At 39.9% G+C, this 24,470-nt stretch overlaps 1 protein-coding gene across 1 annotated transcript in view; it reads left to right on the top strand.

Annotated features, from left to right (window-relative positions):
- Positions 1–24,470, top strand: part of FARP2 (FERM, ARH/RhoGEF and pleckstrin domain protein 2) — a 109,312-nt gene that overhangs the window by 44,849 nt on the left and 39,993 nt on the right. Inside the window, exons 8-13 of the mRNA XM_038748681.1 lie at positions 3,619–3,766; positions 8,216–8,311; positions 9,700–9,863; positions 11,043–11,111; positions 11,710–11,767; positions 19,080–19,335. Coding sequence (XP_038604609.1) covers positions 3,619–3,766; positions 8,216–8,311; positions 9,700–9,863; positions 11,043–11,111; positions 11,710–11,767; positions 19,080–19,335 — 791 coding nt within the window. The remainder of the gene's footprint in view (positions 1–3,618; positions 3,767–8,215; positions 8,312–9,699; positions 9,864–11,042; positions 11,112–11,709; positions 11,768–19,079; positions 19,336–24,470) is intronic.

Genomic DNA, 24,470 nt, shown 5'->3' with positions numbered 1-24,470 from the left:
TTATGGTATTTTATAAGTACTTACTGTGTGCCAGGCACTGTACTGGGCGCTGGACTATCAGTAGATCTGACTCTAGAATTTACTTAAAATTTGGCTATCCTGAAAAGTTCATCAAGATTTTCATAAATAATGTTTGTTAAACTCTTCCTATGTCCCTCGATGGTATTTAAGCGCTCACTATGTGCCAGACACTGTACTAAACGCTGGGGTAGATACAAGACAATCGTGGACACGGTCCCTGCCTCACATAGGGGTCACAGTCAAAGTTCCCATTTTACAGATGAGGTAACTGAGGCATAGAGAAGTGAATTGATTTGCCCAAGGTCACACAGCAGACAAGTAGCAGAGCCAGGATTAGAACCCAAGTCCTTCTGATTCCCAGGTCTGGGATCTTTCCACCAGGCCATGATGCTTCTCGTCAAACACTGTTCTAGACTGGGAGAACGGGTATCGTGACTCAATGGAAAGAACACAGGCTGTGGAGTCAGAGGTCATGGGTTCAAATCCTGGCTCCGCCAATTGTCAGCTGTGTGACCTTGGGCAAGTTACTTAACTTCTCTGTGCCTCAGTTACTTCATCTGTAAAATGTGGATGAAGACTGTGAGCCCCCCGGGGGACAACCTGATCATGTTGTAACCTTCCCAGTGCTTAGAACAGTGCTTTGCACATAGTAAGTGAGGGCCACTCTTGGAGAGAAAGAAGGAACACATTTCAGAGCCCAAGAGGTCTGTTCCTACTTTTTCCTCTCCAGTTCTCTCTTCCAGATCCCTAGAAATCTTTCCATTCTGATTCTTCTTACACTCCTTGCTACCAACTTCCTCAATCATTGCCCCCTCTCCAGCCTGGCAAGCATTGTACTGCCTGGGGAAATTCGCCCCCAAAGAATTTTTTTTGGGAACTGGGACTTGGACATTTGAACAGCATTTTTTTTTTTTATGATATTAAGTGCTTATTGTGTGCCAGGCACTGTACTATGTGCTGGGTTAGATAAAAGCTAATCAGGTTGGACGCAGTTGCTTGTCCCACATGGGACTCACAGGATTAATCCCCATTTTTCAGGTGAGGTAACTGAGTCACAGAGAAGTTAATAGGCCTTAAAGTGGGTTTAGCAGTACAGGAGTATCTGTAGTGGAATAACTACTGATGGTGACCTTTGTTGAAAAATGCCTATAATGGACCAGCTGCTTGCTGTGGAGTGGCCTGGGGGTTGGGAAGTCGGAGGCTAAGTAGATTTATCTACTTATTGGATGAACAAAATTAGACTAGATTGCTTTCAAGCTTGTCCCTGAAGATTAGTGTAAAGAAAAATGTAAGGATAATTACTCTGAACATCCATCACATTTGTAACGTTTACTAGTTAATAAGAACTCCCTGGCATAATTACCAATGCTCCGTATTTTTAAAAGAGGCTTAAGATTCTTACCTCCTAATCTCTAGATGCCACCTCCCTTTTTCTTTTTTCTATTGTGGAGGAATTTTGTTTTGTGGTGTAATATTTCCCTGATCAGCATTAGTTTAAATCAAGCTCAGTTGGACTGTTGTGATTGTTATAATTGTCTCAGTCCAAGTTTTAACAGTTGTTGTCGTGTTGGCTCCTTTTCAGTTCACAAACCACTTACTGCATTTAACCGCAGTTCAGATGCCATCTTTTTATGTGCCAATTGAAAAGATTGTTAGGTATCCTGAAATCAAGGTCGACTAATTTGAAATTACTGTGTATACTTAATGTGGTTAACTTCGTGTTAAATGGAGTTGTCAGTTTTATTTAAGTTCTTTTTGGCTATAATAGTTTTCCATTGAACCAAGCCAGTGCTTACCTTTCATAGTTTTCAGTGTTCCTTGCAATTGCTGAATGGCTTAGATGGAAAGTAGTTGTCTTGGCCAGAGCAAACATTGTTATTTGATCGTTGAAATTACAGAAATTTATTTGTATATGGGTCTATAAAATTTGAAAACTCCAGCCCTTAGAACCATTTTTAAAGAAGTATTTTGAGGTTAATGAGAAGTTGAAGATTGTAATTATTTTCGCTTTTTGACATCTAAAACAATCTAAGTGGCATAGTTTTATTTCAAGGGTTTTATTGTTTCCTCCTGTGATACTTTTAAAGACTCAAATTGTGCTGTTTAGGACAGTGTCACACATAGAAAGTATTTTTTTATTATAATGAATGGTGGTATACCAATCAGTCAATGGTATTTGAATGCCTACTGTGTGGAGAGCACGGAACTAAGCTCTGAGGCGAGTAGAGTACAACAGAGCTGGTAAACAAGTTCCCTACCCACAACGAGTTTACCATCTAGAAGGTATCTATTTTCTAATCTCCTCTGAAGACCTAAATAGCAAATGCCACAGAAAGAATCAAATCTTCAGATAAAGAAAAGAAGGAAACAGCATCTCAAATAAAAAGGTTCATCTTTTTCTTAAAGATAAAAAAAGGTTGTAACCTTATTGTCTTTCATATTAGGGCCTCAAGGAACTCTGCAAGCAGTATCTAAATGCTATCTAAATTTAGTAGAATTTGATTTTTAGGTGGGTAGTGTGACTATCAGTGTTTTTAGCAGTCGTCTCTTGGTTTTCCTCCTATCGCTGTGACCACTCCTAAGTCTCTTTTTTTGGCTCCTCCTCTGCCTCTCATCCCCTAATCCTGAGGGTCCCTCAAAGCCCAGTTTAGGATCCCCTTCTTTTCTCAATTTATATCCACTCCTTTGCCTCTCTCCTCTGCATTTTTGCATTTCCTCCTGCCTTCAGGATATCTCTACTTGGATGGCCCACCAATGCCTCTTACTTAACATGTGTAAAACAAGACTGTTCATCTGCCTACCCAAGCCCTCTTCTCCCCCCGATTTTCCCATCACTCAAGACGACACCACTCTCCTCCCTGTCTCACAAGCCCGTAACCAAGTACTGTCTTCTACTCATCTCTCTCATTCAGTCTGTTTACTAAATCCTGGATATGAAATAACATTTGATATTGATTCAACAGTGGCCATTGGTTTAATATGTATTGACCTTGTAAGGAATGTTGTGTGTCTACCTTAGGCCAGCATTCTACTTCTAATCTTGTATCGCTTAGTCTTGGCTGTATTTGGTGTTATTTAGCACAGTTTTCTGATAATGCAGAGGTTAGGTTCTTGATGAGCCCCGTATTAAGAAAAACTCCTGTTGTAATACACCTGCCGTGACCAAAACCACATCCACACGCACAGACCTTGCTTCTAACAGCATCCTGTTCTATCCAGACAGAGGTTCATTTTTGGAGGAATATTCCCTAATTACTGAGGAGCATTTTCCACCAAAACCTGAAGTGAAAATATGCATTATGGAAAAACTGACTCTCTACTTCTTTTTTGTCAGAGATGATAATAATAATAATGGCATTTATTAAGCACTTACTCTGTGCAGAGCACTGTTCTAAGCACTGAATCACTACAATTCACTTATAGATAGGCAACTATAATTCAGTTCCTACCTGAAACAAATCAGTCATTTAAATGGAAAGCTATAGTTTATTTTTTCTTTCCAGCGGGATAGATTAAATTATTGAGAGCCTGTGTCTTAAAGGCAGGAGAGTTTATTGTTGATATTTTTTATTTTATGGTTTCTCTTCCCTCCTACAGGGGCCAAACACCTGCTGACTCTGATTTCCAGGTGCTCGAAATCGCTCGGAAGTTGGAGATGTATGGTATCAAATTTCACGAGGCCTCTGACAGAGAGGGAACCAAAATTAATTTGGCTGTATCTCACATGGGAGTATTAGTATTCCAGGTGAGTGGAGGGAAAAGTGTCTAACAAGTTCTGTTGTAGCATTTTAAGTGACAGAGATTCATTTTAACTTATAACTTCTCTCATCCTTTTCAAGTAAGAGTGATTTCCCTTTTCCTGTTTTGTATTGTTTAAATCCAGTGAAATCTCATGCAATCCACACCTTAACTGGTGAATAAAATTGTCATGAAAATAATATGTGGAGAAGCAGTGTGGCCTTGGGGAAAGAGCATGGGCCCGGGAGCCTGAGGACCTGAGTTCTGATTCCGGCTCTGCTGCTTATCTGCCCTGTGACCTTGGGCAAGTCATTTAAATTCTCTATGTCTCAGTTTCATCATCTGTAAAGAGAGCATTTAATAGCTGGTCTTCCTTCTGCTTAGACTGTGAGCCTCATGTGGAACGGGGATTGTGTCCAACTTGATAGTCTTGTAATTCGCCCCAGTACTTAGTACAGTGTATCTTAAGAAATAAAGCAAAATTGTGCGAGCAGTGAGCTTCCTTTTCCAAGTACTAACTCTTTGTCAATCGGTCAATCAGTGGTATTTGAGCGCTTACCATGTGCAGAGCACTGAGTTAAGCTCTTGGGAGAGTACAGTACATCAGAATTAGCAGACACGTTCCCTGCCCATGAGTTTACAGTATAGATGAGGAGACAGACATTAATGTAAACAAATAAGTAATTTATAATATATAATTTAAAGATTTATAGATAAGTGCTGTGGGGTTGGGGGTAAAGGAAATATCAAATCTCCGGAGTTCATAGTTCCAAGTGCATAGATGATGCAGAAGGGAGAGCGAGCAGGGGAAAAGAGGGCTTAAATGGGGAAGGCTTCTTGGAGGAGATAATAATTCTTTGAAGATTGAGAGAGTGGTAGTCTGGCGTATAGCAAGGGAATCATTGCTTAAAATTGTATCTATGTTTATTTTTTATTCATTACAGTATTTGTTAAGCCCGTACTATGCGCCAGCCAAGATACTAAGCTCTGGGGTAGATACAAGGTAATCAGGTTGGACACAGTACCTGTCCCAAATGGGGCTCACAGACTTAATCTCCGTATTACAGATGAGGAAATGTAGGCACAGAGAAGCAAAGTGACTTACCTGGTCTCACAGCAGACAAGTGGCAGTGCCAGGGTTAGAACCCAGGTCCTTTTGATTCCTAGGCCCGTGCTCTAGCAACTAGGCACTCTTCTCCTCACATAGGTCCTGTTGCTTCTCATTTTGCCTTAAAATCATTAGAAAAGCCCAAGGCAGAATAATTGTGGTATTTATTTGCAGCATGCAAAGGAGGAGAGCAGCCTTTATTTGTTGTCTTCCCCCTTCACCTTACCATCTTTACCCTTCCTTCTCCCTCCCATCCCAAGAAGGGAAGAAAAAGGAAGGGGAAAAATATCTGCCACTGGTGCTACCACACCTCTCTGCTAGACCATACCAGTGGGGAAATAGCAGGGAAGTATTGGGGAAAGAGTCTGGGAGCACCACCAGATGGCTGGAGCTCTGGAGAGAAGGTGATCCCGGGCCCTAAGAACTCCTGAAAAACTTTATATCAGAAGAGAGATGAAAATAAGGATAAAATTCAGCAGTTGGAAGTGATTAATGTGAGTTCCTCTGGTCATGTTTGCAGCATTCTTTTGGAGAATTCTGAGCTCTTTTCTTGCTCTTGCCCTTAACAGATCCGTTTGTGTGTTACGCAACAGTGTCTGTGACCTAGAAAGCTCCAGACATATTGTACTTTTTAAGGCAACAGCGTGAATAGCCCAAATGAGTTTACAAATATTTTTCCCTGAGCGCTATGACATAATGTTTTGACAAGAAGTAGATTAGAAACCGGTGGGGCTCGCTTTTTTAATCTTACGACTCACTTAACTACTGAATGTCTAGATTTCTTCTTGTGAAGTAGAAAAATACTATCTACCCAAGCAAACAGTCTTTCTTTGGGAATTGATAATCTGGAGAGACTTACTTCAGTGGATTTATGGGAGAGTAATTTGGATTTCCGCGAGTTGGGATACATATTCCCCTAATAGACAGCGCTTTTTGGGAAACTGGGATGTAGCATCTGCACCATAGTATTAATAACGTTGCCTTCAGTGCAGCAGCAAGGAGAACCAAAACCTGCATATCTGTTCCAGGGTAAACCACCCCAAATTGCTGTGCATCATGGGGTCTCCCATCAGTCCTATTTATTGAGTGCTTACTCTGTGCAGAGCAGCACTTACTAAGTGCTTAAGAGTACAGTGTAACAGAATTGGTGGACATGTTCCCTGCCCACAATAAGCTTACAGTTTAGAGGGGGAGATATATATTACTATAAATAAATTAATTACAGATGTGTAAGTAATAATAATAATGATAGTGGTATTTGTTAAATGCTTTCTTTGTGCCAAAGCAAATCAGTTTGGACACAGTCCCTCTCCCACGTGGGGCTCACAGTCCCCATAGAGAAGCAGCATGGCTTAGTGGAAAGAGCATGGCTTTGAAAGTCAGAGGATGTGAGTTCTAATCCCAGCTCCGCCACTTGTCTGCTGGGTGACCTTGGGCAAGCCAATTATCTTCCCTGTGCCTCATTTCCCTCATCTATAAAATGGGGATTAAGGCTGTGCGCCAATCATGGGACAAAATCTGACTTCCTTGTATCTACCCCAGCATTTAGAACAGTGCTTGGCACATAGTAAATGCTTAACAAATATAATAATTAGTATTATTATTATTTTAAAGATGAGGTAACCGAGACACAGAGAAGTGAAGTGACTTGCCCAAGTTCGCACAGCAGGCAAGTGGCAGAGCCGGGGTTAAGAATAATAGCATTTATTAAGCGCTAGGTGCAAAGCAGTGTTCTAAGCACTGGGGAGGTTACAAGGTGATCAGGTTGTCCCACGGGGGCTGACAGTCTTAATCCCCATTTTACAGATGAGGTAACTGAGGCCCAGAGAAGTGAAGTGACTTGCCCTAGGTCACACAGCTGACAAGTGGCAGAGCCGGGATTTGAACCCACGACCTCTGACTCCAAAGCCCGGACTCTTTCCACTGAGCCACGCTGCTTCTCAGATAGGCCAGAGGTGGGGGAGAGGTCAACGGTGAGGGTACCTGAGTAGGTACCCAAAGTAAGTTGGCATTAGAGGACTGAAGTGTGTGGGCTGGATTGTAATAGGAAATCAGGGAGGTAAGGTTGGTTGGTGGTGGGGTAAGGTGGCTGAGTGCTTTAAAGCTTATGGTAAGGCATTTCTATTTGTGGTGGTGGTGGATGGGCAATCACTGGAAGCTCTCGAGTGGGGAAATAAGGACTGAATGATTTTGTAGAACAATGACTTGGGCAGGAGAGTGAAGTAAGGACTGAAGTTGGAAGAGACAGGAGTCAGGGAAGTCAGCAAGGAGGCTGATGCAGTCATCAAGGCAAAATAGGATAAATGCTTGGAATAACGGTTAGCTGTTTTGATTGAAAGGAAAGGGTGACAATGAAAATGTGGATTGAACGAGAGCGTTGAGTCGAGGATAACGTCAAGGAAATGGGCTTGTGAGACAGGGAGGATGGTGCTGTCTACAGTGATGGGAAAGTCAGTGAAGGGCAGGGTTTGGGTGGGAATATGAGGAGTTCTGTTTTGGACATGTAAAGTTTGCTATGTTGGTGGGACGTCCAAATACAGGTGTCTTGAAAGCAGGAGGAAATGCGCAACTGCAGAGAAGAAGAGAGATCAGGACTGGGGATGTAGATTTGGGAATCATCCGCATAGAGATGGGAGTTGAAGCCATGCGAGCCAAAGAGTTCTCCAAGGGAGTGGGCGTAGATGGACCATAGAAGGGGTCGCAGAACTGAGTGCTGAGGGACTCCCACAGTTAGGGAGTAGGAGGTAGGGAACAGGGAACATTGCAATCTATAGAGCTGTATTCTGATTAGTTTAGGCCAGCAGTTTGTTGACTGAATCAAGTGAGTTTCTGATCCAAAAAACAAACAAACAAACAAAAAACTTGGGAAGGCAAAGGACAGGATATTATTGTCTGTCCGGCAGCTCTCGGGAATGTTTTATTGCAGCTCCAGTAGCTCTTTTGAGGGAATTAGGTTGAAAAAAATTTGAACAGTGGTAAGGGATTTAACTTTAATAACATTGGTATGGTGATACCTTAGGTAAAGTAGTATTATTTGCCAACAGTCTCTGGAAATGAATCAAGTTCTAGAAAAATATCTTGTCATAAAATGTCCAATTTGGAGCATTGGTCTAAACTGGTCACTTTGAATTTACAGAATTTATATTGCTTTTAACTGATATAAATACCTAGCCAGTGTTTTAAATCACTAGGCCAATCATTGAGGGATTCAGGGTCATGAAGAAGCTACAGAGCCTGGTGGATTCATTATTATCCAGGAACTGTTTGGGTTTTTGTATCTGGTCATAATAGTAAAAGCGAATGCATAAACCTACCCCCTGAAATAAATTGAGCATTTTTTAAATTTAGGGCAGCACCAAGATTAACACCTTCAATTGGTCCAAAGTCCGGAAACTGAGCTTCAAAAGGAAAAGATTTCTCATTAAACTTCACCCCGAAGTTCACGTAAGTCTTGTCAGGTATTGCCTGAAGTTTTTTTTAGAAACTAGAACTAATGTATGCCTCTTATAAAACCAAAGCAATTTTTTTAAAAAAACTTTGTTAGTATAGTATACAGTATTTTTAAAGAAGGAATTGTGCTCTTTCTTGAATGGTGTAGATGAAGATGCCTGCTGGCAGGAAGATGGCCAAAATGTCTTTTGGAGGCTCTTTGCTTCACTAATTAAATGATTCTGTCAATAAAAAATTGACCCTCACTATTGATTTAATGAAACGATGCACTTATCACATAAGAACATTAATTTCTTCTGAAGAAACTAGTTTAAGCATACAAAACAAAGGTTTAAAAGCCCTTTGGTGAGTTTTTCTATGTGTCTTTTATCAACCTGCCAGTTGGAGAAAACCAAATAATTTAAAGCGTTCAGAGAAAATAATATTTGTGAATAAGTGATCCGTGCCTATTGTGCAACACTGGTTAGAAAACAAAGACCAGATTACCTAAGCATCTCTGGGCATAGTGTTCCAGAGCTAGTCATCATCATCTTTGTCACATTTGTATATACTTTTGGGTGTAGAAAAATGAAAATCTGTATGACTGTGGTATAAAATGAAACCATGATTCAGATTTCAAAGAAGTCTTTTGTCAAAAGGTTGAGTTCTCCTACAGCTAATTATATTTGACTTTTGATGTGAGAAGCCACAAAGGGTGGACTTGACATAGCAGGAAAAGGCCCATTATGCATAGTGAATTCTTATTTTTTTTTTAAAAAAGGCTACTAAATGTCATCTTTCCCCAAGAAATCCTGATTTCCTGATTTTCCTAAGGTTTTTACTGTGGGGGAAGTTGCTTAATTCACAAAAAAAGTCCCTATGAGATTTTGGGGCCAAATTCATACCTATAAGTAGTAAAATTTTACTTTCCTTCACCGCTCTGCTAGGCAAAGTACAAAGCTATGTTTGTCATTTTTGAGCTGCTCTAATAATTTCAGTATATTTTTGAAATTTCTTTTCTTTCAGTTTTTTAACTGTAACTCAGTGGGGGTGGGGGTTCTCCGTGCGGGACTATGTTTTGAAAGGATTTTTTCAGTGGAAATCAGTTTGACATTAATCTGCCTAAGGCATGCTTCAGGGAAGCAGTTTGCAATCAAATCGTCAAACATATAAACAAATAAAAAAGTTCTGTTGGACCTCAAACAATCAGATTTCGGTAGTTCCTGCTAATTTGCCACTAAAAAGTATTGGTTAAAATCCTTTATTTGTTCATTAGAAAATGAGTCTGCAAACACTGATAAAATTAAGGAAGGTGGAGATTGAAAAACATATTTTTTTTTTCCCAGTGGTTAAACGCTGGGCTCAGCCAATAAGTTACCTAAATCTCTGCATTTTATTTTTAGGGCCCTTATCAGGATACATTGGAATTTCTGTTGGGGAGTAGAAATGAGTGCAAAAATTTCTGGAAGATTTGTGTGGAGTATCATACTTTCTTTAGATTGTTTGATCAACCCAAACCGAAGTCTAAAGCAGTTTTTTTCAGCCGTGGATCTTCATTTAGATACAGGTAAAAATAGGCAATTGACGTATTTGGGTGTTGAGTGGATTGTGAAATTGATGACCGAGAAAATATCTAATCTAAGAAATATAAACTATAGATTCTTAGCAAGTGCAAGTATTTTCATCATTAGTGTGAGAATCTTTATCACAGAAGTGTCAGCACACTATTTGCCCATCTCCCGAAGGACCGATTGGCTTTGAAAATTTGCTTTTCAATTACAAGTATTTACTGAACACACGCTGTCTCTGGAGTACTGTACTCAACATATAACCTGATTTCCAGGCAGCTGTAAAGCTATTTACTTTGACAATTAAGAATTAATTGTTCAGTTGGAGGAAAGAAGGGGGACAGTAGTCAAAATAGGGACATTCAAATATCACCTCATTTTTTATTACTGCCCCTTCACCAACAGGATTCTTGCCAAGTCCAGCCCCTCACCACAACCAAACTCATTCTTGATGAGTCCTCTGCAGACGTCAACCACCTCTCAGAAAACACCCTTACTAATCCAGATAAAATGGATTGAGAAGATTCACCAGCTTGTAATTGACACCCTCCTGCCGCCCCAAGACTCTTGTTAAAACCTTTCTCCCTAGAGTCAGAATCTAGAATTTTCCTTCCTTCCATTAAAGTAAAAACGGTAGAGATTTCACAGATGATTTCCCTACGAAAGAAGGGTGTGTTCATTAATCATTTCCCCGATTTCCTACCTCAACCCAGTAGCTCGCTTTGCTCCTCTAACACCAGCCTACTCACTCTACCTCAGTCTAATCTATCTTACCTCTGATCCCTTGCCCATGTCCTTCCTTTGGCCTGGAATTTCTTCCCCCTTCATACCAAAAGACCACCACTCTCCGCCCCTTCAAAGCCTTATTAAAATCACATCTCTTCCAAGAGGCCTTCCCTGACTGCAGCCCTCATTTCCCCCTCCTCACTCTCCTTTCTGCTTCACCCTTGCACTTGTACTCTGGAATTTCCCGACCTCCAGCCCCACAGCACTTATGTACATATCCATAATTAATTGCAATTAACTGTCTCCCCATCTTGACTGTAAGTTCCCTGTAGACAGGGAACATGTCTTACCAACTCTTATATTGTACTCTCCCAAGTGCTTAGTACAGTTCTCGGTACACACTAAGTGCGCCGTAAGTACAGTCGATTGATTGACCGATTGTTTCTCCTTAGTGGACGAACTCAAAGACAACTGGTGGATTACATTAAAGACAGCGGAATGAAGAAAATTCCCTTTGAAAGGTGAAACTTGCTCTTTTTATTCAATTAAATGCTTTTTTGTCTTCCTAAATAGCTTAATTGAATAAACTTTGAATTTTATTTTTAAAATACATCTAGCGTACATATTTATTTGTAAGCATCTGTAATTCAGGGTTAGTCGATGGAATTGTTTTTCTTTTTAAATGGTAACTTTTAGTTTCCAGGATGAATTTTAATGTAGCGTTGTATGCTCTGTAGTGTCAGCTTTTGTCATTTCCTACAGTAATACAGAATATACTCTAGCTTTCCCTCTTTTACTCTTTAGAATATTTTCAATGAGCCATTTTTGCTTTTAAGCTGACAATTTATGTGGCTGCTGTGTTGGACCATGCTTCCTTACAGAGTTTTGTTTTGATTTTTCAGGGAAAACTCAATAATTGGAAACTTTGCCCATGCTTCCCTTTGATTTTCTTATTACATTTTCCAGGGATAATTTCTTAGAGTTAGAGGAGACTGAATCTTTGGCGTCAGTTGATATTAAGTTTTGTTCAAAAGGCCCTCCATGAATGCTTGCTTGGGAAAATGTGGATATTAAGAAGGGGGTTAATTTTGAACTCAAAGTTTGTTCTCTGTTCCACAGAAGGCACAGCAAAGCTAGAGTCTCCACTCGTACTTTGAATGCAGACTTGCCAAAACAGGTAAATCCTGCTGTGCTTGAACTGTAACAGTTTTATTGTCTACGCTATTCATTTTCTATTGTGTAGTCACCCTTCACTGATTGCCAGGGAGCCTTTTCTAGGAAAACGGTGTGATGGGCAGACTTGTGAACAACAGATCCTTACAGTCAGTGGAGTAAAGGGTTAAATTCCACAACATCCAATAACTTAATGTGTGGATTTTCACATAATTGTTGAATTGGTCACAAAACAAGAGCAAATCTGTGATAGGTAAAGACTGATTTTACAGAAAGTGATTGCATTATTTTGGTTATTTTGACAATTTTCTGTAGGTGCTTTTGGTTTGCTGATCAGGGCTAATTTCTCTTTCTTGGCCTCCTCTCCATTAATATTCTGAAGGGCGTACATCAGAGGAAAATGATTTGCTTAGACACTTTATATTACTGACAATAATGGAAGTTTTTGGGGCCCTTCTGAGATTGCGTATGATTTGGTGCAACCACTGTGTAGCATGGTTTAGTGAGTGGCTTGTACTCTCATTTCTAGAAATGCTATTGCATGGGGTCTTGTGGTGTCTGTTAAGAGAGAAACATAGCATTCCCGTTCTGCAGCTCTTACTGTTTTAGTGAGTGTAGTGGCAGGAGTTTCTCTGCCAAATCAATCTTGAATCAGATCCCAGAAGCCCCTTTGACCCATCTCTTTAGGGCCTCACTTGTGTGTTTGTTCTTGTTGGCTTGTGTTTGAAAATCAATCCAGTTGCTTCATTTTCTGTTAAACAAAAAGTCACTTATTTAATGAATTTAACTATATACAAATGAGCATTTCTGATACTCTTTTCTGACTACTGTAGTGACTCCTCTTATGTGCACTTTCCTCATTTCTTCTCACTTAGGAAAAATATGAACATATTTGATATCTTCAAATTAACATATTCAAGAATTATAGAAATTATTTCATCAGTTTTAATTCTCCCCCATTGACCGCCTTAAAAGTAATTTGGTTTTTACTGTTTTCTTCACCCTTAATATTGACATGTTTCTCCATGCTTCCATTTTTGTTCCGTTTGTCTCCAGTTTTTCCGAAGCCTTATCAGTGACTGTGTTGTTGTTCTCAGCTATTTTAGCAATGTTTCTTATTCCTAAATCAGTCTATCATCAATGTACCCTTTGGTACCTTCTACATTTTTAAGTATTTTTGACTCCTTTGTAAAAAACTTCAAAAGAGCGTAACCCAAATGGTAACCTTGTAAAACCAATGTCCAGTTAGCCTATTGAATGTATACTTGTTTGTTAAATGTTTTTCCAATGATATCTGCCAGAACCTTGAAGGTGCATATCTAAATGAAATGTATTTATTACTGGACATTTCATGAAGAAATGTATTTCGTGAATGGGAAATAGTTATTTTTGTATACTTATTTATCAATAATATATGCAATATGAGAGAGAAACACCCATGTGTCTGACAGCATGGGATCTGAGCTGGCAGTGTCACATCGTAAGCCTGCCTACAAAGAAGCTCAATCCACAAGCTTTCTTTCCGGCTACCAAATACCTCGAGTTGGCCAGCAGACTAACTCATATTCCCACAGCCCAAAGCTAGGGATCAGCTGTTCAGCGTTCATTAATGTCACATGAAACATGTCTGCAGATATTCTTAGCTTGACCAAGATTGGTTTGATGAAGACAATGGTGAGACCGTGCAAAATCGACATTGGGCATGAATCAGTGGGAAAACACTGCCAGAGTAATAATGATCTTCCAGCAAACCAAGCAACCGGTATAAACCTGATTGCAGCTGATGAAGGAGAAGTGGTGAATGGAGAAATCTAAAGAGGTGCAAGCAGCAGCCAATCCAACGATGGCAAGAACAGAGAAGATAGAGAAGCAGCGTGGCTCAGTGGAAAGAGCCCGGGCTTTGGAGTCAGAGGTCATGGGTTCAAATCCCAGCTCCGCCAATTGTCAGCTGGGTGACTTTGGACAAGTTAACTTCTTGGCACTTTGGGCACTTAACTTCTCTGGGCCTCAGTTACCTCATCTGTAAAATGGGGATTAAGACTGAGCCCCCCGTGGGACGACCTGATCACCTTGTAATCTCCCCAGCTCTTAGAACAGTGCTTTGCACATAGTAAGTGCTTAATAAATGCCAGCACTTCAAACAGTGCTTTGCACATAGGAACCGCTTAACAAGTGCCATAATTACTATTATTAAGAATGTTTTCAGAAAGCATTGTGCATTCGATTGGCTGAAATCCACTGGCACCAATCCCATCCGAAATACCGACAACTCACAGCCGTAGACCAAACGTGAGACTGTCGTGGAAAGTGTACTGAACACTTCAGTCGATCGTTCAGTGGTGCTTATTGAGCATGGTGCTAGGTGCTTTTTCAGTTGCATACCAATAGTCTTAGAGGCTGCAGAAACAATTCTCTACAGCTACACACCTTGCATTTCTACCAACCGTATCGGAAGTGCTGAAGGCTACCGAACCGCAGATGGAAAGGCTGCTGCTCCAGAAAGCATTCCTGCAGAGGTGTGTAAATATGATGGGTACAAGCTTGTCGGAAAGCTTATCCATCGATCTGGGCAAGAAGATAAGTGCCATGGATTTCAGAGATGTGCACATTGTCAGACCGTAGAACTAAAGGAAGGACATTCGTGCCACCTGTGATAACCAGTGGATGACATCTCTCCTGGTGACGGCTGTGAAGGTGGTAGCCTGAGTAGTGTCGAAACTCCTAACTCACTGGCTGCCAGGAAAAAATACTTCCCAGGAGCACATGAGTCGTACGGTGTGAACGCAGTACTGCTGACCTGATCTTGGCTGCTAGACAGCTGCAGAAGAAACACAGCGAGCAGAACCAGAATCTGCATATGGCCTTCATAATTTCACAAAAACTGTGATTCAGTAAATCGGATTGACTGGTCTACAGGGTGAAGCCTTTAAATCTGCAACTCCTTTCATGCAGAGACAAAAGGGAAAAAAATTTATCGTGAACTGCCCTTTGTGGATGATTGCGAATTAGAGAGGTAGGTTCTTCGAGACATCCAGTTGGTCAGTAGGTGTTTTGCATGAACCGCTAACCACTTTGGACCGACCGTGTCTGCGACATAGGAAGTTACTCTCCATTCAGAACTGAATACCACGGCTTCAACGGTATCCTTTGAATAGTGTGGAGCGTAATGAAAAATTCTGCTACTTGGCCAGCAAGCTCTTAAAACTACTGTTACTGATAATGATGTCAAGAAGTATCAGCACAGTCGGTGCAGCATTTGCAAAGTTGGAACTGTGGAAAAGCGGGGGGTCAGCCTAATAACAAAGATCGACAGCTATCCTACTATTGTTGCAAAATCATAATTTGGCAGTGAGAAATGGACAATCAGTCAATTTTAATGATTGAGTGCTTGCTTTATGCAGAGCACTGTATTGGGAGAGTACAATCGAGTAGGTAGACACAATCCTTGCCCACAAGGAGCTTACAGACTAGCAGGGAATGGAGACATTAAATTACAGATGGATATGTACATAAGTGCTGTGAGCCTGGAAGGGAGGAGAATCTCAAAGAGCTTAAGTAGTACAGACCATTTGCGTTGGCGGTACAGAAGGGAGGGTGAATAGGGGAAGCGAGAGTTAGATGGGGCGGGCTTCTCAGAGGAGATATGATTTTAGGAAGGTTCTGAAGATGAGAAGAGTGGTGGTCTATTAGCTATGGATGGTGAGGCCTATGGGAGGACGTGGGCAAGGAGTTGGCGAGACAGAACAAAGATCAAGGTAGAGTGACTAAGTTGGTGTCAGAGGAGTGAAGTGTGCAGACTGGGTTGTATATAAAGCAACTTTACAGTATATAAAATAACTTTACCAGTTACATTTCATTGTCTCCCATGAATCAGCAGCCTAAGATAGCCGTGTCTTCCTGAACCCCAAGTTTCCGCAACCTTGGGATCCTAGGTATTAAGGGAATAATGATCCAGAGCTCAGCTGCGATGATGTGGTCATCTAATGCAAATGGGTGATCAAAAGCAGCGGGGCTTAGTGGAAAGAGCCCAGGCTTGGGAGTCAGAGGATGTGGGTTCTAATCCCGGCTCCGCCACTTGTCTGCTGTGTGATCTTGGGCAAGCTATTTCACTTTTCTGTGCCTCAGTTACCTCATCTGTAAAATGGGGGTGAAGACTGTGAGCCCCACGTGGGACAACGTGATTACCTTGCATCTACCCCAGTGCTTAGAAGAGTGCTTGACACATAGGAAGCGCTTAACAAATGCCATAATAATTATTATTACTATTATTAAAAGGAGTAAGTCCCAAGACAGTCTCTTTTGGAAATCTCAACAGAGTACACTCCAGAGGTGGCCAGAGGCATAGGTTCAAATATGTGCTAAAGACAACCCTCAGGGCTTACTACGTGAAAAGCAGTGCTTGAGAATTGGCAGTCCCAGATAGATTCTCTTGTCAGATCTGCCATTCTCCTGTGGGGAAGCGATTTCGACTTGAGGATCACTAGACAGCTCCTCTAGACTGTAAACTCAGGGCATACAGAGAGCACAGTGCTCCGCGCCCTGTAAGCGCTCAATAAATACGATTGAATGAATGAATGTCTGCCAACTTTTTTGTTTTGTACTCTCCCAAGCACTTATGCACATAGTAAGCACTCAGTAAATACCATTGATTGATTGATTGATCAAGTGCGTTGTTGCAGCAAAGGAGAAGAATGCTAGGTGAGGCGATTTGAAACTCTGCAGAACAACCATTGCTGACCCTTGTGTGCCCGATCTGTTGTCAGACATGTGCCTCACACTTGGCCTTCCATCCAGGTCACACAACACAACAGCCAGGACAGAACGGAGCCTCTTCCATCTCTGATGGGAGACACCTTTCTCACTATCATGAAAGAATATTCCCGATGATGATGATGATGGTATTTGTTAAGCGCTTACTACGTGCCAAGCACTGTTCTAAGCGCTGGGGTAGATACAAGGTAATCAGCTTGTCCCACGTGGGGCTCACAGTCTTAATCCCCATTTTACAGATGAGGTACCTGAGGCGCAAAGAAGTGACTTGCTCAAAGTCACACTGCTGCTACGTGGCGTAGCTGGGATTAGAACCCATGACCTGTGACGCCCAAGCCCATGCTCTTTCCACTAAGCCATGCTGCTCCCACAATCTACAGATATATCATTTTTTACATTTTTAATGTATTAAATTGTGTTTTAAATTTCCTCTCAAAGTAATGGTACATTCATTTGAATATGAGTTACTTAGACTGTAATCTCCTTTTGGGCAGGGATCACATCTACCGACTATATTATGTTGTACTTTCCCAAGCGCTTAGTACAGTGCTCTTCCTGTGCTCTGCAGTAAGCACATAATGAATACCACTGATCGATAGATCTGTTTTATAGCGGGTGCTTATATTGTCTATAATTTAAAATATCTACTTTAACATTTATACTACTTTCCAGTTATATTTTCTCTCAGCCCAATTGTTAAATGTGTTTGTAAACTCCAAATTGCTATTGTGCATAATACCTATCAATTGTTCAATTTCCTTCATAGGTTCAAATTATAGAGTAATTATATGTAAAGTGCCAATATTCAAACTGTTTTTTCTAGTGTTTTATCAGAGAACTACCTCTGAATAATCATATGTTTCTGGTTTAATTTTCAATTTGTTGTTAATCTGTTTTGGTGTGATCTTTTTACTAGCAAAAACTCTACTACAATTCCTTTTAGTATTAACTTTATATGCCAAATAATCTCTTTCCTTCTGTCCTTACGGTTCTTTTATCACGTGTTCTTTATAAATCGACTGTTGTCGCCTTTCCTTTCCAATGCTCGGGTGTGTATGTATATTATTTCTTTTTAGATCCTTTATAATTTCCATTGTCCATGTGCTGTCACTTGTTCATATGTGGAATACATGTGTAATTTTCTTCAATGCTTCAATTTTATGTTTAAACGTTTGGTTTAAATTCAGTTCATCCACTTCTGGTAATTTTTATAGGGTGTCTAACATTTCTTATATCAATTCCCATTCGACCTCTAATGAAGGAATCTGCTAGAGGACCAGAATGGCAGCTTTAATTTTACTTCTGTTGCTCTGTAAAGCTTAAATAGTTTCGTCTTCTACTTGATCTTTCTTAAAATGTGAATCTTCCCACCTTATCCTTCACTAAACCGTAAGCCCAAATTCCCAGGTACCCTTTCCAAGCTCCCATTGATAAAAACTATTAAATGATGAGACTGCCTCACTATATTTAAAAATGGGGCAAACTTCTGAGGGTCCTCTTTTAGACTAACTTGTTCTTGAGAACAATTCCATTCATGAGTAGCATATAGAATTTTAAAGACTTAATGGTCTTTTGCTGTCGGACACCCAAATAGGTACTTAATCTCACTCATTAGCTTGCCTTCTACTTTCAGTAAAATCATTATACCATGTTGTATTCCAACAGAATCTGGGATCCGTTCAGTCTAGCCCAGACAGGTATTCTGCAGAAGTAATAGATATGAAAGAGGAAGATGATGTTGAGAATCAGTTTAGTAATATAAAACTTATACATAGTTAAGTCATATAAATAAAGAAGGGAAACTCTTTCATGTTCCCTGCAGTATACTAGGTTCTGCTTCACTTTCTGTTTCTTCAGAGCTTACCCCCTCTCAAAGCAATACTCTTCTAACTCTCCCACTTAACCCGACTCTTTCAGTGCATGCATGGCACGACCATCCCATGTGCCACTAATGATAGAAAAATAATGTTCTCAAGGTAGATATATTACAACGGTATGTTTCAGCACAAAATAAAATGAAGGGGCAAGTTTTCTGTAGCCTCATGAATAGTTTTGCTGGGGAAAAATTGCATGGGAAGCTTGATTGTCACCTAAGTCGCCTGCACTTAAAAAATAGATTAATGGCACCTGTGTAATAAATGTTCATGAAAACGATTGTGGCTGGAGAAAATGTGGACACATGCAGGTGTGTGTTCAGGTTATTTCCTCATAAATTGTAGTTTTATGTGTTCTCCGGTTGTAGATCCTCTTGTGTTGGTTTGGCCGTACTAGGTTTTTCTTTAAGCTAAAAAGCATAATCAGACTTCCTAGGTGTTTGTAAATATGAATACAATTTTGATTGTTTTGATGCTAGGTCAGTGTCCCGTTCTGTTGAACACTTCAAATTTTAATTGTGAAAATTTCCACTTAAGTTACCTGTTCTTACTGAGTGGGCAACAGAAAGCAGTATATTTGTTAAGGATGGCCCAAGAGGGCATAAATTTGTGAAGTTAGTAATGTAATTTTTTGTGTTTTACCTGTTCATTTTTTTAAATTTTGATTTCCAGAGTTTCTCGTTCCACGAGGGCTTAAGAATTCCCGGCTCCCCCTCTTCTACAAATGTCTCCTTCTATTCGATCCCTCCCTCTTCCCTGATCCCCTCTGGCCTGCCCATTTATATGGACAGCAACAATTCTCTCGTGGATCCCAGAGCACCGTATGGGAAGAGCCCAACCACAGGAAGGAGCAGTGTAACATCAGCCGAAGAAGCGGACAAGAAAATGGCACAGCATCACGGCTCACCGATCCTCCAGTCATTTCAAGGTGTTGGGTTTTGTAATGTTGCAAGAAATTGCAGCTCCACTTGTTCTGGTGTGGAGGGTAGTTGTGATTTAGCTCTAGACATAGAAAGGAGTGGCAGGGAGATCAGGATTGCCTGTCAAAATGACAATGGTGAGGATGACTTTACCACAGGTGTTTTCATTTCTGATTCTAACTATCAGTATAGACAGCCCTGCAGCAGGGGTGCCCCTGTTTTCACATTGACAAACTCCCAGCTGCAGGTTACAGAGGAATTTATCGATGACGATCCAGCAGAGATTTCCTTTTTCGCTGGAGGATCGGAGGCATTTTCTTACGCCTATAGTTGCCTAGCCCTTGGTGAGTGTAAATCACCTAAGCAGTCCCATCACTCACAATCTCTGGCTAACATGGACGTGTTCCAAGAGGATCTGGGATCCGTTCAGTCTAGCCCCGACAGGTATTCTACCGAAGCAGTAGATATGAATGTGGAAGATGATTTCGAATTTGAGGAAGGGAGTGATTTCAATGGCAACGCACGGCCATCAGACACTTCTGAATTGTTTGAGGTAAAAGCCCAAGCGAGCAGAATGCAAAGTCTTTTGAGTCCCTCTGAAACCAGTTCTCTCATAAACAATCAGTCCGAGAGCAGCTCCCTCAATAACGTGCCCTTGAACGGTATCTCGTCCTTGCCCACGGCCAGCTCTGCTAATCAGTCGGAAGCGAGCTCGTTGGTGAACTTCCCAGCTTATTCAGTTCGTTCCGAATCCAGCTCAGCCTTTCAGTTTTCTGACATTATCGACCAACTAGAGCAGCTGAGCTATCCGCCAACAACAACGGAAGACTCCACCACTACAGACACCGACTCTTGGGATTCAGATACTGACGCTCCATTAGCTGAAAATCTCTTCTTCAGGAACCCTTTTGCCCACACAAGTGGGGAGAGGTTCACTTTTGATTTTCAGAATAATCTAAAGAATCTTTCCCAAGAAAAGACGATAGAAAAAGCTCATATCGATCACTGACTAGCACTTTTTTAAAAAGCAGTTCAGCTCCTCATTGGCTATTCTAAGTCTGGTCTTATTACAGAAGCTCAAAATCAGGGCCTCAGTAATTCAAGTCATTTCTGACATGATTTTTGTCAATTAAATCACAGTTAAATTAAATCTTTTGCCCTAGTGAAACGTTTCATCTTTCCGACTTAAGTACTCTGGAAAATAAGTATTAGGATTTAAGAAAAGCCCTAAGGGTAAAAAAAAAAAAAAAAAAAAGAGAGAGAGAGAGAGAGATGTTGCCTCTGTGACACTTTCAGAAATCTAAATATCGTCTGTTTTGACATTCTTTTCTTGGGACCTCTCTGGAAGTAATTCAAATTGGTGCAATGTATGTTTTCTAAATTAAGCAGTACCGCCTCCCTGGTGAGCTGTTAGCCGTCGAAAGCAGGCTATTGATCTGGGGTGCATCGAGACTCCATGCTGCTGCTTTTCGAAACGAGTGAAGGATTTTTTAATTTGTCAGGATTATGCACTTCATCTTCTGAATACCTCAAGGCATCCGAACCCTAAATGGCAATTAAAAATGGAGGATCCCACAAACCTTGGCAGAGAGTTGCACATAGGGCATTGCTGGACCTGCCCGAGAAGAGCATTTATAGCACAAAAAAACACAAAACACGCTGTGTTTCAATCACTTTAGGTCCAGCACCACTGCTGTTTTTTAACAGCGGAAAGATGTATAGGTTAAAAATGCACTTAAATTGTTTTGAAACTTTTTTTTTTTCCTCAACTCAGATGTATTTGTTACTATAAAGTAGGAACATGCCTGCAAGTGAAATAGAGCCTGGTACATAAAGCTTGCTACAGATAGAATAATTGATAGAAAATCAACTTGACATTTGTTTTCTCCAAACGATCAACAAATAGGCAGAGCCTCACTAAAACATAAGAATTAAAACAATTGTTGCGGTAAATTTTCAAGCAAAAAAAAGTAAAAAAAACCTCTTGTGTTTTTCCCAGCTTCTGTGAAGACAGTTTGTAATATGACAACATTGGTTTCTTGAGCTTTTAGCCCACTCCAATGGTTCGGACATTTAAAATCACAAGTGTAGTGCAGTAGTTCATATAAATGAGCACATCACCTTGTTTTAATTAAGGAAATTATATTAGTTGTTGAGTTTAAAATCAATCAGAAGTACTGACTAGTTCTCTTGGTAAAGATTAAACTATTGAATCAAGACTTTTAATATCCTAACAGATTTCTGGGGTTCAGAAACAAATGTAATTGTCATTTGATCAGCAGTCCCCAGGAGCTCAAATCGTTGTGATTCGTAGGAATAATTTTAGTTTGTCTCCTTTCCAGCATAGAAAGCAGGAGACCAAATATGCAGTCATTTCTTTCAAAGTGTGCTGGGACTGTCCTTATCAAAACTAGTTATAAGCTGTATGACTTTCTCCATAGTAAATGATTTTTCAGATGACTCTCTGGAAGAGATTGTTGTATGAAAAAAACAACATGCTTGGCCATTTTTTTTAACTATTACAGGAGTCTTACAAAAATCAGTCAAAAGAATATTGCACTCTCCTTTATTTTCCAACCCACAGTAAGTGGTGGGTGTTACTTTTTAATTAGTTATTTATTTCCACATCTCATTCACAATTTACTTACACTTTATTTGAATATAATCAATCATGCCACTGATGAGGGGCATTAAATGGAAAATTTTACTCCATCTCAAGTTCTGTACTGGCCCAGCTACTAAACTTGATGATGTTGGGAGTTTCCTTCTCCTGCCGGCAGCATTAAATACGATCGTTTTGGGCATATGAGTTATTACTGGAAAGTTTTCCAAGTTATTCTGTTTCTTTAAATTATTCTCTATTCTTGTGGGTTGTGCTTACTTCATTACTTTGACTTGTCCAATATAGGTTAGAATCCTGTGTCTGGTTTCCCTTACTCCTGTGGAAATGATTTCATGAATGTGGAATTAATAGTATTTATTGAGTATCTGTCCTGTGCAAAGGACTGGACTAAATGCTTGGAAAACTACAGTAGAATAAGTTCACGTGATCTCTGCCCCCAAAGGAGCCAACCCAAACTGAAGAACATTGGAACAAGATAATAGTGCGAGATTTATCTAGTAAAGAGGATCTGGCTGGTTTAGGACTGCCGACTCCAATTGATTTTTCAGTTGTGCAGTTCAGAAATAACTTTGTTTAGAAGATCATATTTTATATCTTATGGAGCTGATGTAACTTATAATTTTTAGATTTCTTTTAAGACTTCCTTTAAAGTTAAAATTTCTATCCATAAAACTACGTGAGGGCAGGGACCGTTTACACTAATTCTATTGTATCCTCTTCTGCACACAGGCTCTCAATAAATGTTATTAATTGAATTTTTTATGCTTTCTCAACCCCATACCCAGTACGGGATTATTACTATTGTTGTTTTTGTAACCACTCAGTGTCACTGAAATTTAATGATTACTTAAACTTTAGTTTGAACGCTCCAGTACGAAGTGGAAGAAGCTAATTTTTTATGACTACCATGATAATTATGGGGTATTATCTTGTTATTTGTGCTTCTTGTATCCAGAAAAAATCCACCTCAGCTGCCATTGTCCCTCCAATACATAGCGACTATTATAACAAGTTCTTTCACTCTCCCTTATTGTATTCAATGAAGTTTCATTTCCAGATCCACTTTGAAAAGATCTCTGTCAAATAGGTACAGATTTTTTAAGTACCTACAGTCTCATTTAAAAAAAAAATTGTTCCCAAGTTTCTTCTCCTGTAGCATTAATCTTCCATTGAAGATTGCATTTTTATCAATCCCCCGACTTCTCCATAGAAAATTTTTCTAAGCAGACTATTTTTTATCTAGTCTCAACTCAAAGAATAATTTTTGAAAATTTGACGGAAAAGTAAATTCTGGAGGAAATGGCTTTTAAAACTAAACTCTTCATTGGCCCAAATCTTACAAAGCTTTTTCCTTTGTTTTGAAAACAAGCAAATCTGTAACATTCGGTTGACAAAGAGTTTTGTCCAGGTTGGGCCCGCCAATAAAAACCCCAAGATATAGACCGAAGATTGACTAGGTTCTCAGGGAACAGTGTTACACCCTCAAGTACTGTAATGGCATGTTGTGGAGTGTGCCGTCGCATGCCAATGACTTAGGAATCTGGACACTGCAAGATGGCCTAAACTGCCAAATTACTTGGAAAATTCAGGGTTTAAAAATACATTTCTCTGTCAGCCAGTCAATCACATTTATGGAGCACTGTACCAATGGCTTGGTTAGAGTACAATGTAGCAGATACATTCCCTGACATTTATCTAAATGTTTCAGGCCAAGGAACCTTTTCTTCCATCTCGAAAGCCCAGATAATTTGATTGTAGAGATCTAGTGTTTTTTTTATATAGTAAACCCATGTGCCTATTTTTTTTAATATAACAAAATAACCAATTACTTTTAAAAAATTGGATCAGTAATGATTTCTTCTTACAACCACCGCCCTGGAAGACTATAGCCTGCTGTGTATGAAAATTTGAATAGTAAAGAAAGGTAGTTCCTGAAGATTATTATATATTTGTGACTGTTTACAAATATGTTTGTAAATGGGCATTTCCAATAATGAGCCTCACGTTGTGTTTTTATGTTGCACAAGTCTGTTAATGTGTGTCAAAATAAGTAAATGCAGTATTTCTATGCGATAGCTCTTCTCTGAACAACAGAAGACCCCCATAACCTCTGGAGTCATAAACTTAGTCGACCACTAGCATACTGGCTTATAAAGTAATTATTATTTTCTAGATGAAATCAGTTTTATCCTTAGTTGTTTGATGCCTAGATATTTAGCATCTTGCCAGTAACGGAATGTTTCAAAATATAGATGCAATTAAACATTGGTAAAATTGCCCTTGAATAATCTCTTGTGGTGTGTCATTAGTTATTATATATAATATTTTAAATATTTTCTAGACCTTTTTATCACGGATATATGAAAATATTAGTGATCCTCTTGTTTTGCACTCAAATGGATTCCATGCCTCAAAGGTTTTTTTGTGTGAAATAGGGCTGAGACACAGAAGAGGCACACAAACTAAGGGTTTTGGTGCCAACCTGTTGGTAAGTCATTCCCAGGATTGTCATTTTGCCAA

This window comes from Tachyglossus aculeatus, chromosome 7 (assembly GCF_015852505.1).
Source record: "Tachyglossus aculeatus isolate mTacAcu1 chromosome 7, mTacAcu1.pri, whole genome shotgun sequence".
Lineage (NCBI taxonomy): Eukaryota > Metazoa > Chordata > Mammalia > Monotremata > Tachyglossidae > Tachyglossus > Tachyglossus aculeatus.
The sequence above is the reverse complement of the archived record's forward strand: the minus strand, read 5'-3'. Positions and strand labels throughout refer to the sequence as shown.